Raw genomic sequence first — 14,349 nt, 5'->3', positions numbered from 1 at the left:
CTTTGGAATAGCTTTAAATAATTTATTTATAGATATTTGCATTTGTGACTTTGTATATTTTCATTGAGAGTTTTAGATTATTTTTTCTTATATAAGTTGAGGAGTAATAAATAACTCTAAAAGTTTTCCTAAATATATGTGAACTGTGTATGGTTGTGTAATTGATTATTTTAAGATTTCAATTACAAAATATCGAATTGTATAACATGCTTTGCTTTGGTGTATTTATGCTCTGAATCATCTTGTGATAATTATAATTTTTAATGTTTTGTTCATAATAATATATTAAATATTACAATGGCCTTATTATTATTACAGGGTATTTCAATTATATTGAAACAATATGAAATGAAGTACTCCGCCCTTTATACTAAATGTATGTGTTCCATAGCTAATTTTCATATATTAAAAAATTAACTAAGTTAATTATTTATAAAAATATTTATAATTTTCTAAATATCTATTCAATTATTTGTATTGAAAATTGCTTCTGTTAATAAAAACTCTTTTTATATATGTAATCAATATGTATAATTTGAAAAATAAATAAATTTTAGAGATAGTGTGAATTGATATATATTTCATATTTAGTATTAAAATAAATCTCTCAACCTCCTATATTTATTACAAACGGGGTAGAATGTAATGGAAAATGGGGATGGATTAAGACAGGGTATTAAAAAAATGGTTCAATAAAGTAATTAATTATTTTAAAAAATGTCTTTTTTTAATGATGAAAAATATTGATATAAATCCTCTTTCTTTCTCATTCTCTACTGCAACTCTCTCGTTCGCCGCGCGCGCACTCACGCACAACAAACTTTTCATCCTTCACCACTTTGTTTTCTTGTATGTTTTGCCCTTTTTGTCTCGCTCCTATTCTCCTTTACATGCACAACAATCTTTTCACGCCCGGTACACAAAATAGCATATCGTGTATTAGGAGAATTACAATGAGATTTTTTAAAAAAATTAATAGTAAGTCCTAATAACAAGTAGGTAGTTATTATTTACTACTACCTCTTGTCCTAATTATAAGAGTCAGTTGACTAATTTGAGGAGATTAAAGAAGTAAGTTGAGTTAGTTATTTGTCCTAAATATGTGTTGTCTTTCTTAAAATATCCTTACTAATCAAGTGTATTGACTAGAACTATCATTGTTAGAAGGATTACTTTGAAAAAAAATGTATAAATATGAGAGACAAAATAGATTGGGGTCTTATATTTATGACTAAAATAAAAGTCAAACAGGATCTTATGTTAAGAACCGGAGGTAGTAATTCAGAAATTGTTATTCAGCAAGAGCTCTTGCAATATTGAATTGTATGCGCACTACGATAACAAAGCTTAGGGGAGTCAATATAAGCTCTCTCCAACGCTTGGTGGCTCAACAAAATGAAGCAAACATAAAAAACCAGACCGGTGCTCGAGGTGGACGATGCTTTTTCAATTTACCAGAGACAGATAGCGTGTAGGGGAATCCTAAAATTCCAGGATCACAATCTTGTGGAAGGTTTCATGTGCAATCTTGACCATGGTGATCACTTGACAGCAGAATTTTGGTGCTGTTTAATAGGACTGAAAGGGGGTTGGGACCTTGGAGAAAGGGACATTATACTAAGAAGTGACTCACAGGAGGCTATGAAGCTCATTACTGGAGGTGACAATGCGCTACACGACGATAGGGGAGTGATACAAAAAATCCAGAAAATGATTATTTGGGATTGGCAAGCTGAGTGCAAACCAAATGGCAGACGATCTTGCAAAGATAGCTCTGAACGAAACGAGAGGCTTGCAGATCCTTAGTCCTAGTACAGTGAAGAAGAACACCATGCTTTATGCTGTTACTTAGTGGTGCTTGTTTTCCACATTAATAAAAAAAAAAAAATCAGAAATCGTCATTTAAGACTGCTCTATGATCGTTAAAATTTTTGAATAATTATATATTTTTTTACTTAAGATTTCAAGCTATACGTGTATTACACGTATGTGTTCATTCATTCCAAGTGAACTTCCATCCTTGATTGATCACCCCTCTTCCTTTATGTGGGTGTGTCTAAAATATTCACGAACCCTTTTTGGTGTACTTCATATGTTCTGATTTGGAATAATTCTTTTATGTAAGTTGAGTAATAAATAATTCTAGAAATTTTCCGATCCAAATATGAAGTGTATATGATTGTGTGTGTGTGTGTATATATATATATATTTTTTTTGGCCAGCGGTATAAGATCATATTGTGGAGTACCTTTAAATTCTAATTACACAATGCCGAATTATATGAATATACTTAGGCGTATTTATTTATTTATACTATGAATATAATCATGCTGTGGTAATTATAATTTCTATTCATAATAATATGTTAATATTAACACCACCTTATTATTATAGGACATTTAAATTAAATTGAGACAATATGAAATTCAGTAAAATTAGTTAATTTAATTATTTACAAAAATTTATCTATTAATTTTCTCAAATATCTTAGTTAATCATTTATATTAGAAATTACTTCTATTAATAAAAACTCTTTATACTCCTCTAGTTCTAAATATAAGACCTATTTTATAGTGCAAATTGCACTGCAAAATAGGTCTTATATTTAAGACCGGAAGAATACACGTGTAATCAATATATATAATTTGAAAATAAAATTTAAATTTCAAAGATAGTGTGGATTGATGTTTCAATATTGAAACAAATCTCTCAACCTCCCATACTTAGTACTGACTACGTATAATGTAATGGAAAAAGCAAGGAGCAAAAAACCAGATCGGAGACTAAATTGGTCAAAGCAGTAGGTCAATGGGTCAAGGGTCACTGGTCAGACCAGAGGTCGGACCGGTCATATTAAAATAATATAATTTCCAAAACTTTAATTGTTTGGAATATCCATCATTGCTACTAAATAACAAATCAAAAATTAATAAAAATGATCATAAACACACCGCAAGTTTCAGCCTTTCATAACCATTTCAGAACACAAATTTGGACATCATAATATCACACACGCTGGAATTTGATGGTGTGCCATTCTCAATCAATCATCATTCTAATTTCTAACACTTCTAATTATTAGCTAAATAGTAATAGAGAGCAGAAATCAATCAATCATCATTCTAATTTCCAATATCAACTAGATAGCAATAGAGTTTCAGTGGAGAGAGCACAAAACAATCGATCATATTCATCATTCTAACACTTCTAATATTGTTTATTTGTTTTAGTTTTTAAAGAAAAAAATCCGGTGAAAGGCAGAACAAACCTCTCAGCCAATGGAGAAACTCGAAAGGCAGAGGCAATCCGTGAATCCAGTAAAAGGTAGAAAGCAAAGTAGAAAGGTAGAACTCTCCCCTCACTTCCCATTTCCCAAACCTCTCGGCCAATGGAGAAAGGCAAAAATCAATGGCTCAAAGCAGAGACATTTATTTTCAGCCAAGGCGAGCAGCAAGGGATCTGGGGTAAGGCGAGCTAGTGATATTTATTCTCAAGCAGAAATCTCTACTTAGCTGGAGATTAAAGGATGCTAGATGCCTTTTAGTTTTAGGCAAGGCGAGCAGCAAGGGATCTGGGGCAGGGAGCACGGTCGAGAGTTGAAACGAAGGAGGGAATGGAAATCTTGGTCAACCACCGTGGCTCCGTCTCTACCAAAAGTCGACCATTGCGTTGCAGAAATCAATCAATCACGGCAACTTAATGGCGCCGCAAGGGATCTGGGGCAGGGAGAAGTGGAGAACGGTCAAACTCGAACACTCGAAGATGGGAATGGGGGAGGGAATTTGCAATCTGGCCAGGAGGAGGGAGGGACTGAGGGGAAAATGATCGAATGAAAACGTTCCAAATTTTTTTTTTAAAACTATAAGACGAGTCGTTTTGGTCATTAGTTGGGGCAAAATATTAAACTGGTCAACCCCCAAACCGGGCGATTGACCGGTTTAATATTAGTCTGACCGGTTTTTTATCAATTCTATAGGTGGCCGGTTTTATTTATGAACCAGACCGGACTTTGAACTGGTTCACTAATTTTCTAGTTGAATTGGCTGGTCCGATCTGATTTTTTTTCCTTGGGAAAAAGGGGATGGGTTAAGACAGGGATAGGGTTGTGAAAAAATGGTTCAATAAACAAAATTTAATTATTTAAAAATGTCATTTTTAACTATAAAAATAATATAAGCTCATTTAGTAGGAATAATGGAATATTGATGATTTTCGATTTGTGATTTTTTGAGGTTTAAACAAATTGATATAGACTTCTGGTTAAAAAAAAAAAAAAACAAATTGATATATACATTCCGGCAAATATATTCCTTCGATCCTGGACCACGATGGGTGTGAGCGAGGCACGGTCGCGTCTGAAACCTAACCTGTAACGAAGAATTCCCATCCACCATTGTTTTCCTGCGAAATCAATTGGCATCATTTAGCATAGGGTTTTTGCTTCATAGAGGTGAGCCATATCATCCATATTATCTATATAGCCATAATTTTTCCTTTTTTTTGTTTACCATTTTATTATTTATTTGATTTAGGGTTTTGTGGAATGAACGGAATTTATATTTGTTTGTTGAAGGAACTTTGTGTTCATGATTTGGAGATTTTTACGTTTTATTGTGCACATCGTCCCATGCTTTTTGTTGATCTATATATGTAAATCTGTACAATTTAATTTGTTTGGATCCTGTTGTGCCCCTTCGACTGCTCATTGTATTCTTTTGCTTTCGGAGAAGATTGAATCTGAGAGTTTGAAGAAACCTTACTGTGTTTGATGCAAGGGAATTTATATAATTGCAATTTTAGTTGTTGGAGTATTCTGGCTTTCTGCATGTCTGGGAAATTGTGTGGAGACCCTCTATTAGGTGCTTAATAATGCCAACTAGCAATATCCTTGATGAAGAAATTCGAAATACTGAAGAAATCGATATGAAGTTGGAAATACCAGCTATAGGTTCAAGGGTCCGTTTGTTTGAGATTAAGGAAAAATGATTTTGATTAAGCTGGATGAGTGAGCTATTGAGCTAAATACAAGGGGGTTTGTTGGAAGAAAATCTATTTTCAGCTCATTTTGATAAATGGTTTTGATTAACTTACCAAAATCACTTACCAAAATAAGCTGAAAACAAATTTTCTTCCGACAATCTGATGGGATAGAATAAGGAAAAGAGAAATATAGAAGTGTTTTAGAGAGAATTAGAGGTAGGAATCAGAGAGAAGAAAACCAGAAAGGAGAGAAGACATGAGGGACTTAGAGAGAAAGAGATGAACAAGAGAGGACACGAGAGAGAATTATCTGAATAGTGCACTGTTATTACGTGGGCAATCTAATCTGTACATTTGGGGTACCCTTTCTTGTCTATTTATAGGCCTGGCTAACAGAAACTAATGGCATTTAAATTAGCATCCTATCTAACGGCTAGTGGCTGTTACCTACCCTTGTATTTAAAATTAATTACAAGAATACATCACAATCCCCCATGTTTTCCTTAAAATTCTCCCAACAATTCATTCATGCAGCTTAATACCTTTTTTTTTTTTTTTGGTAATATTAAACAAATGGGTTCTAAGTTTCTCATCAATCTTGTGAAAACTTTTTATTTAGTTATATGGAAGTTAATTCTATTCTTGTATTATGTGTCCTTGCAGCTGAGATAAGGCATTGTTATGGGTGCTCCTAAGCAGAAGTGGACACAAGAAGAAGAAGCAGCACTAAAAGCTGGAGTTGTTAAGCATGGGGTTGGAAAATGGCGGACGATACTTAAGGATCCAGAGTTTAGTAGTGTCTTGTATCTGCGGTCTAATGTAGATCTTAAGGTTTGGCTCTACTGGGATATCTCTATGTTTGCTTTCTTTTGTTTTCTCTTTTTGTTGGAGTTCAGTGTGTCAAGAATGTGTGAATTTTGCATTACTATATGGGATCATCTGCATTGCTATTCGTGTTGCTTATTTCATATTATTTTTCTATGGTATAGGATAAATGGAGAAATCTGAGCGTAATGGCAAATGGATGGAGTTCCCGGGACAAGTCTAGATTAGCTGTTAGAAGGGCACATCAGGTCCCAAAACAAGATGAAAATGTGATGACTGCCCCTTCTGTTCCAAGTGATGAAGAACTTATGGATGCCAGGGCTCCTCAAGTTCCTAGAGATATGCTGCAGATTCCTGGTCTAAAGAGGTCTATTGTAAGGTTGGCTCTGTTTAATTTTCCGGAAGTGTTTCATTTAATTACTCCTCTCTATGTGGCATAAATTTGAGTATGTTCTGATGGATTTTCTTCCAGTGAAGGAGTTTTACTGAGCATGAACAGTTGTTTATCGAATGTTTCATGCAATAAATTTCACTTAATAATGCAGTTAATTAATATACTTTTGGGAATTGGTTTAACTACTAGAACAAAAATAAAAATTTATAGTATTTCTTCACTAATCATTGAAAAAAAAGGAGTTCTATTGCAAGGTTTGTTATTTTTCAAGGGGGAAAAAAAAGGGACTGCTTCATTTAATTACTTCTATCAACCTGAGTTGTTGCTAAAGGAAGCAATTCATTTTTAAGAATGCTGTTCGATTTTATTCCAGTTAAGCAGTTTCTCTGAACATTAATAGTTGTTTCTTTAATGTTTGCATGCCATGATTTCCACTTAATAATGCAGCGTTTTAAAGATAGGGAAACATGGTGATTGAGAGAGTTGAAATGAGGCCCTGTCAATCCAGTATCTACTACTTTAAGTTTCTCTATATTTGTGTTATTAATAGTTGTGGATCAGCTTTATAAATATCTTTTTGATCAAAAAGTTAATATTATTAGAAGATTTTATATTCAATGAAAATTGGCCTTTATCAATCTTAAATAAATAGATACACATGCACTCACTTTTATTATATATATTATTGTTCGTTACATAGATTGGATAACCTTATAATGGAAGCAATAGCTAGCTTGAGGGAGCCTGGTGGTTCCAACAAGACAAATATTGCAGCTTACATAGAGGTATAGTTCATTTTTGAAGTCTAAATTCTGTTCTGTCTTCTCAAGTCGTTTGATTCTTTGGCAGATGTTCTGGTTTTCTGACTTCCTTGATCATAGTAGGGTCATTTTTTACAAACCCAGGACAACTGATTATAAAATTTCTTTGTTGACGAGGATGAGAAGCTCTCTTAACCTTGTGGTTTGAATTGTAAAGAAGCTCGCTTCTTAATTTATTATATATCAATTGAAAGACACTATACTATTCTCCTTTCAATATTTATTCTTTCATATTCTTAGTTGAGCTCCGATTTTTTGTTATCTTTGTGTAATATGAATGGTTATGTTCAACTGATATCAGTTGTAGTTTTAGTGAACATTGCTTATTAGGTTAAGTTTGAGTACCTGGTGATGACGCATAGTATGTCTTGTGGTGTATCATTCAAATTTATGGATGCTGGATGGGACTGTAAAACAATAGAAATAAAGGGGCCAGGTATAATTTTGGTAAGAACCAATAGGAATCTGGAATTATCATAAAGCGATTAAGCTGGCACATGCTAGTGTTTGTGGGAAGACCTTGTGTATTTTCATTTTCGCCCCCCTCAACTTTCATCTTTCTAAATTTGTACATAGTTTTAACAACTGCTACCTTTTGACAGTAAAGAAAGTTTGTGAAGAGGTTGAAGAGATGAAATGGTTACTGCAAATATATTTTGATTATTTAAATTTGTAATTTTTGATGACGCTTATAGAGGCATTTCTGGTACAGATATCTGAACTTATAAGCTATATTTTGTTTTTCACATGGCTGTCCATCGTATAGGCAAAGTAAACTGGGATGCATTGTTAACAATCTTTGAATTTTTCCTGATAGGACTGTAATTTTACCTTATCAACTTTGAAATTTTCTATAGCAAGTTTATAAAATATACAAAATCTTAAGTATGAAAATTATAAAATAGAATAATTGGAAATACTTATAATTGACTATCTTTTTACCGCATTAGCTTCCTCTACTTTAAAAGCAAGGTCCTGCTTTTAAATAATAGTAATGATTAAAGATACCTCCAGCTCCTGTTTTTAGTTTGATCTCGACTTCTTCCATTATTTACAAATAAAACAAAGAATATCTGAAAATTGAAATTCTTTCATAGATCTTCCTCTACTTCTTGGTTGCTTTATATTGTCAAGGGACACAAATGTCTTCATTGAATGCTAAAAGTTTATTTATATCTGCTGATAGGACTGTAACTCCACTTCTTTGCCATGGCTATGTCAAAATCCTCTGAAAGGATCTGATGAATTCTCTACTAAAGTTACCTGATAGTATTGATAATAAATATCTATTTCTGATTGATATTTATTAATAATTTTTTTCAAAATATGAATATCTGCTTGGAAGCTATCTTGTTCAGTATGATCAGTGAAGGACGCTTCAAGAAAATGAGATCCCTTTGAATCATGTGTATTACATTTAAATATGGAATAAGTTAAGATTCCATGCCTTTGAGATCATTCTATGCCATGGAGGGTTTTGTCATTTTTTCTTATGATCCATTTGTTCAGAAGCCTTTGGCTATTGGCGACTTTTTCATTCCTTACATGATAGTAATGATAACAATGCCCCTGAATATGATGCTACTTCCACACCCTATGTGGATTTCTTTTTGGTGTTTATGGAATGATACTACTATGTTGGTTGTGAAAATCAAGTTTTTAGTATCCGTTTTGGCAGAATGATGCTATGGCTTATATTTTAAGACATGTTTTTTGTAGTGTTTCCAACTCAGTTGAATTTCATTGCAAAATAAACTGTAGGACCAATATGGGGCACCTCCTGATTTCAGAAGGTTGTTGTCGACCAAATTGAAATCATTGACTGCAAGTGGAAAACTGATCAAGGTATATTTCAGATATGCAATTTTTATGATGGTCATTACCAATGTTCTCTAAGTTTGCATCACATGAATTTAATCTGTGCAATTTCATCTATTATTCTACAGAAATGGGATTTTCCCTCCTGTTGGCATCTAATTTTTGCATCTGTAAAACGCCCGTTATTGTGTCTATGAAAGTAAAGTCAAAATTCCATTCTAACCTTGACCTCTTTGCTAACTTCTACTTTCAAGCATGTTTTTTTTCCCTAAACGAGCTTTAACCAAATGCACAGGTTTTGCAATTTCATTTTCCCTTCAATGAAGTCATTTTACCAGTTGTGATAGTTTATAACGTAGAAGTAATGCACTATCTTTTTTTATCAAGAATTTTACATTTGTGCTAACTGCTATAATACGCCTTAAATATATTGATAATGGAAAACTCTTAGTGCTATGCCTGCATCTTGCTGAGAAGAATAGCTTCTTTTCCTTAAAACGACTAACATGCTGGTATGACATCCTGAAAGCTTGGTGACAGTTCCAGTGACCTTTAAGAATACTTTGGTTTTGGAAGAAGCAAGAGCTATGAAGTGTTAAGTATTGTTGAACTCCTAATAGAAAGATACTCTACTGGGTTTTGAGAAATTGGTTCTGGCTCTTATTTGAAGTACGGTGATTTGGTCTAGAACCCTAAGAGGATTAGGAGGAAATCATATAGAGAACAATGTGAGTGATGATTTCTATCTCTTCAATGGATCAAGTTTTGTTTGACAAATCTTTGGAGAAACTCTTGTTATTTTAGTCTTGGAAAGGGGGGGTGGGATAAATGATGTGGCAGAAGTTCCTGTAGATGTGGGCTTGGAAGGGAATTATTAGAATTGACCTAGGATAACTATTTTTGGGTTCATTTTAGCAATATGGTATATTTCTCCACTGTGCTTGGGACAGGGAAAGGGTGTCTTATTAAATCTAAATTGGGTTTATGTGTAGAATTATGAGGGGACAGCTTGGCCTTGATTCAAGGCTTTGGGATTATTTTTTGACACAATCTTATCCTGGGGGAATGGGACCCTGATTTTGAGCCAGCTTCAGCCAGTGTTGATCTGTAGCATGTCAATTAACTTTTTAGGTCGCATGGAATTCTATGATTGATTGTTTATCCTTTTTTCTGATCCACCCATTAACACATGCAAAGGAGATTCCTTACCTCAGGCGAGAAGAGCAAGGGCAAGAAGAATTGGACAGGAGTAACATAAGGCAGGTCTTAAGACTCAATTGCAGAGGCTCCTTCGGATCCCACTCTACTGGATCAGGGAAGCTTTGAAGGTCAGGCCAATTTAGGGATCCCTGTAGTGACAGACTGCTTCTTGTGCTGGTCAGAAGGGAAGCACTTGAAAAGAATTCTGCATAATTTAGGTGCTGGATATGAGCTGATGGCTGTACATTTACAGCACCCCCTCCTCTTTGGACTTCATAGTGAAGGACCTCCTTGGCTCAGTTTTAAGATGTGAACATGGACCATATATTGACATGGCAGTGCCGGAGGCTTAGTTTCTTGGCTTCAGCTTTTCACAGGAAGGATTTCATTTTGAATTCCAGAAGTGCAGGAAGCGCAGAATTTATGTATCATTGTTCATTATCATGGTGATCATATAGCTGGCCCAAAAATCACCAAGGACTGTTAATGGACAGGTTGGCTGGATTCTTGGATAGTAGAAGTAGTTTATACCCAATCCTCGAAGACCATCCTTGGCTCCTTGATACAAAAGGAATTGGAAAGAAGAAAGGTGGTTCCCTAATTAACTGGCAGCTTTTGATGTTTTATAGCTTAGGTGAATGCTTGTAAACTGATGGAATCCAGACCTTTGGCCCTAAATCAAACCGGAAAGGGCCAAAGATTACATCAGAGATCAAAATATGGGCAATGTGTTTGCTGAGTTATGAACGTCCATGAAAGCAACTTAAAACTTTTCAGCTGGCTGAGATCCATAGATGAGTTGAGAGGACAGACATATAATGTTAGTAATGTCAAGTGCATCTACATTTGATAACAATGAATAAGCTTAGAAACTGATGCAGGAATTGAGTCTCTGGTGCACGCTTTTTGTAGATTTTATCTTCATTAAAAGAGTTTCAAATCTAGCACGGAATCTTCTGAGGATCAGGTGATGGACACCAGAAGAGCTTCACACTCATGGATTGGAGAGAGAAAGAATGACAAGCTAGAATGGTGAGAGAAAAATACCAGTGGCTTTTTAGCAAGGGACTCTTATAACCAACCTAGCTATCTAAAATTAACTCCTAGTTTTGTTTATAACCATGTGACCTTTACATGCATTGTGGATTCTGTATTTATTTGTCAACAGGGAAAATAGTTAATTCAATTGGGGATCTTTTTGTATAAATTCAATTAGAGATCTTACTCTTGGTAGCGTTTGGTTTTGCAGGTGAAGCGAAAATATAGGATTGCCCCTATGCCATCATACCCAGACCGAAGAAGAAACTCATCCATGTTATTATCAGACGCCAGGCAGAGAATCTCTATGAAGATAGACAAGGATGAGGCCAATGTCATCACAAAGTCTCAGATAGATTCAGAACTAGCAAAGATAAGGTCAATGACAGCGCAAGAGGCAGCTGCAGTTGCTGCTCGAGCAGTTGCAGAAGCAGAAGCTGCCATAGCAGAAGCTGAAGAAGCAGCAAAAGAGGCAGAGGCTGCTGAAGCTGATGCAGAGGCAGCTCAAGCTTTTGCAGATGCTGCAATGAAGACACTTAATGGGAGAAACACCCCAAAATTGGTAAGTCGTTTATTATCTATTCATCAATCATTATCAGTATGATGACAAAATCTTCATGTGTTCTGAGCAATGTGTCTTATTTCTTTTCCATGCAACGTACAGGACTTGCATATAGTTTAATATACAATTTATGGCAAATCTCATCGTTTAAAAGTCATGAACCATGGCTCAGGTTTTGTGAGACATGGGAAACATGTCTAGTTTTTTATTTGGTGATAATTTGTCTCCCCCCCCCCCCCCAAAAAAAAAAAAAGAAAAAGAAAAAGAAGATTCTTCCCCAAGCTAAAGGATGTAGAATGAGATATTTTTCTTAAGCTTGGATAGATTAATTTTTCAAGTGTCTTTTCCATTCAAGTTGGTCATCAGGGTTGGGGGTTATAATCTTGTTTAAAACCATGCATGTGATAAGATCACATGTGGCTTCATTTGGGTGAGATTTGATATTGCAGAGGCAGTCCGTAGAGCTGATGCGAGCCTGATAGGAATGAATTAGAGAGGAGCAAAGGACCAACGCTAAGGACTGACAGCCAGATAGATATTTATCATTTGCTGATGTTGTTTATAGTGTACATATATTGAGGGTCTTTCTCATGATCTGATGCAGGATTCCCATATATCGATAGGTTTTGCTAAGGTTTTGTACACATTTATAGAATTCTAGTAGATCCCGAAGAGATGGTGCTTTAATGTATATTTATTGCTCATCAAACATTGTCAATGTACCATTGTAGAAAGCAACTCAAATGATCAGTTCGGAATTCAGCTGAAACTTGCAGCTTGGGTAGTTTACTCTTTTGTACGGAAATATCTTTTTTTATCCAAAAAAGTTAAAGCAAGGTTGCGCCCGGGAAATTCTCGTCTCGCATATGTATTTGAGATGGGTTAGAAAAAGCTGCCTTTTTTCTTTTTGAAAGTTGCTTTTGCAAAAGTAAATTATGGTGCTAAGAATGTACAAGCTGTTACTCTTCCGGTCCTAAATATAAGACTTTTAAATACAAGTTTTATATTTAGGACTGGAGGGATACATTGCATCAAACTTTTGTGACAAGTCCTTCTGCTATTCCACTGTTTTGTAAACTTATTAGACTTTCCATGCTAAACTACTTTCGGAATATGGCTCTGTCTGGATTGACGTTCAAATCCGCTTATAAACAGCTTATTAGTAATAAGCACGTTTGAGTAGTTTCTCTTTTGTTTGAAGCAGCTTTTGGCTTAAAAGCTGCTTAAATTGTGTCACTTCGTGCCTGTTAAGTTTGGATTAGCGGGTGAAAAAATAGTTTATTTTTAATTTGGGTTTCGGAAAAGTTAGACTGGGTAAGAATCAACTGGTTAATGTGATTTATGTTTGAATTAGTTTTTAAGAAAGTTAGATGGAGTAAAAGTAAAAATTGTTTAGATTATGATTGAAGAAATAAGTTTAATTTGTAAAATTATGGTATGACTTTTATTCAATAATGAAAAATAAGAAGAATTATCAAGTGACATAGTATAATAATGTTCAACGTTCAATAACCATCGAAAAGTTTCTTTGGCTGAAAACAATTACGCTACACGTTGTTCTCTCTCATTTAGCTGCACGACTGGAAGAAGAAAATGGAGTAAAATGGTGCCCCTTCTTTTTTTTTTTTTGAATGGAAAAAATGGTGCCCCTTTTGATTAAAGCTTTAATACCCAACAAACGTTGGCTTTCACTACCTCCAAACATTTGCAGAAATCCTCTCTTCTTCCAGCTCAAAGACTAAACACCGTTAGTACAGCGGTCATCGACTTCTTCATCTCTCTAAACTTATGTTTACTGGTTCTTAGATCTTTGTTCCCTCAGCTCCATATTTAGTTGGCCTTTAGCTCCTCCCTTGTGTCATGCTTGCCGTGAAAAATCAAAAGATAAGGAGTGCCCAACCAGTCTAGTCGGCCACCAACACAGGAAGAAGGTCCAGTCGGCGTACTCTCCCTCTGTCAGCATGATGAAGATGATGATCAACGCTCCCAAAGTTGCCTTAAAAGCATGATCTCATAAGCTATAGGCAGGAGAGTCTTACTTCTTCAATCGGGCTTAAGAATCGTAACTTTTGGCCATAAGTGAGATTGGACAAAAGCTAAACCAAACATCCCGTTAAGAGGCTAATCGTGCTTATGCCTTCAAAAACTAGTTAACCAGTGCTCAAACGCTCTCGCAAACAGAGCCTTCGAGTCCTGCTCTTGCTTTTTAACCGCGCTTAATAACGTGAATGAGAGAGAATGAGGGACCTAGGAGTTGTCTGATTGTTTTTGTGCTTATTGAGGTCAGTTCTTTGTTATGGAAGTGACTATGCGGGGATTAGTACCACTCATTTCAGTCAGTTTCTATTATTATTTTTTGTTTTTTTTATATGTATGATATTATTCACATCTAATACATATATATGTTTAATAAAATTCATGTCATTTTTAGTCGTCTTACAATCAAATTTGTCTTTTTAATTATAATCTAAATAACTCTACTTTTATAAACTTGCTCATTTGTAAAACGTATCTAAATGACCCTCAACACCAGTTTCCTCGAGCATTTTCCCCACAAAGCTCCCAAGACATCCTATCATGTGCTGTTTTCCAAATCAATCTTCATTGCCATGTAGCCTCTTCTTCCCTTCATTCTATTCAAAATATGAAAAAACTCTTCGGAATAAAACCAATTTGATGAGGAGAAACTAGTTCGTCCATTAAGGGCTTCA

The 14,349-nt window shown here is 34.9% G+C and overlaps 1 protein-coding gene across 1 annotated transcript; it reads left to right on the top strand.

Annotated features, from left to right (window-relative positions):
• Positions 1-4,317: 4,317 nt before the first annotated feature.
• LOC114717354 (telomere repeat-binding factor 1) lies at positions 4,318-12,407 on the top strand. The gene is made up of 7 exons (XM_028902480.1): positions 4,318-4,450; positions 5,644-5,811; positions 5,970-6,184; positions 6,900-6,984; positions 8,782-8,865; positions 11,288-11,638; positions 12,088-12,407. Exons 2-7 carry the CDS (start codon positions 5,662-5,664, stop codon positions 12,115-12,117), a joined length of 915 nt encoding a protein of 304 aa, XP_028758313.1. The 5' UTR covers positions 4,318-4,450; positions 5,644-5,661; the 3' UTR covers positions 12,118-12,407.
• The last annotated feature ends 1,942 nt before the right edge of the window (positions 12,408-14,349 follow it).

The sequence above is a fragment of the Neltuma alba genome, unplaced genomic scaffold (genome assembly GCF_004799145.2).
Source record: "Neltuma alba isolate B1F8T4 unplaced genomic scaffold, ASM479914v2 tig00002129_pilon, whole genome shotgun sequence".
Taxonomy (NCBI): Eukaryota; Viridiplantae; Streptophyta; class Magnoliopsida; order Fabales; family Fabaceae; genus Neltuma; species Neltuma alba.
Note: the sequence above shows the minus strand (reverse complement) of the source record. Positions and strands in the feature narration are given on the sequence as shown.

Bases quoted from the DNA above. Each gene is read 5' to 3' on its own strand.
- LOC114717354 (XM_028902480.1), top strand. From the start codon at position 5,662: ATGGGTGCTCCTAAGCAGAAGTGGACACAAGAAGAAGAAGCAGCACTA. The intron at 5,812-5,969 runs GTTTGGCTCTAC...TCTATGGTATAG, and splicing joins GGTCTAATGTAGATCTTAAG to GATAAATGGAGAAATCTGAG. The intron at 11,639-12,087 runs GTAAGTCGTTTA...TTGATATTGCAG, and splicing joins GGAGAAACACCCCAAAATTG to AGGCAGTCCGTAGAGCTGAT.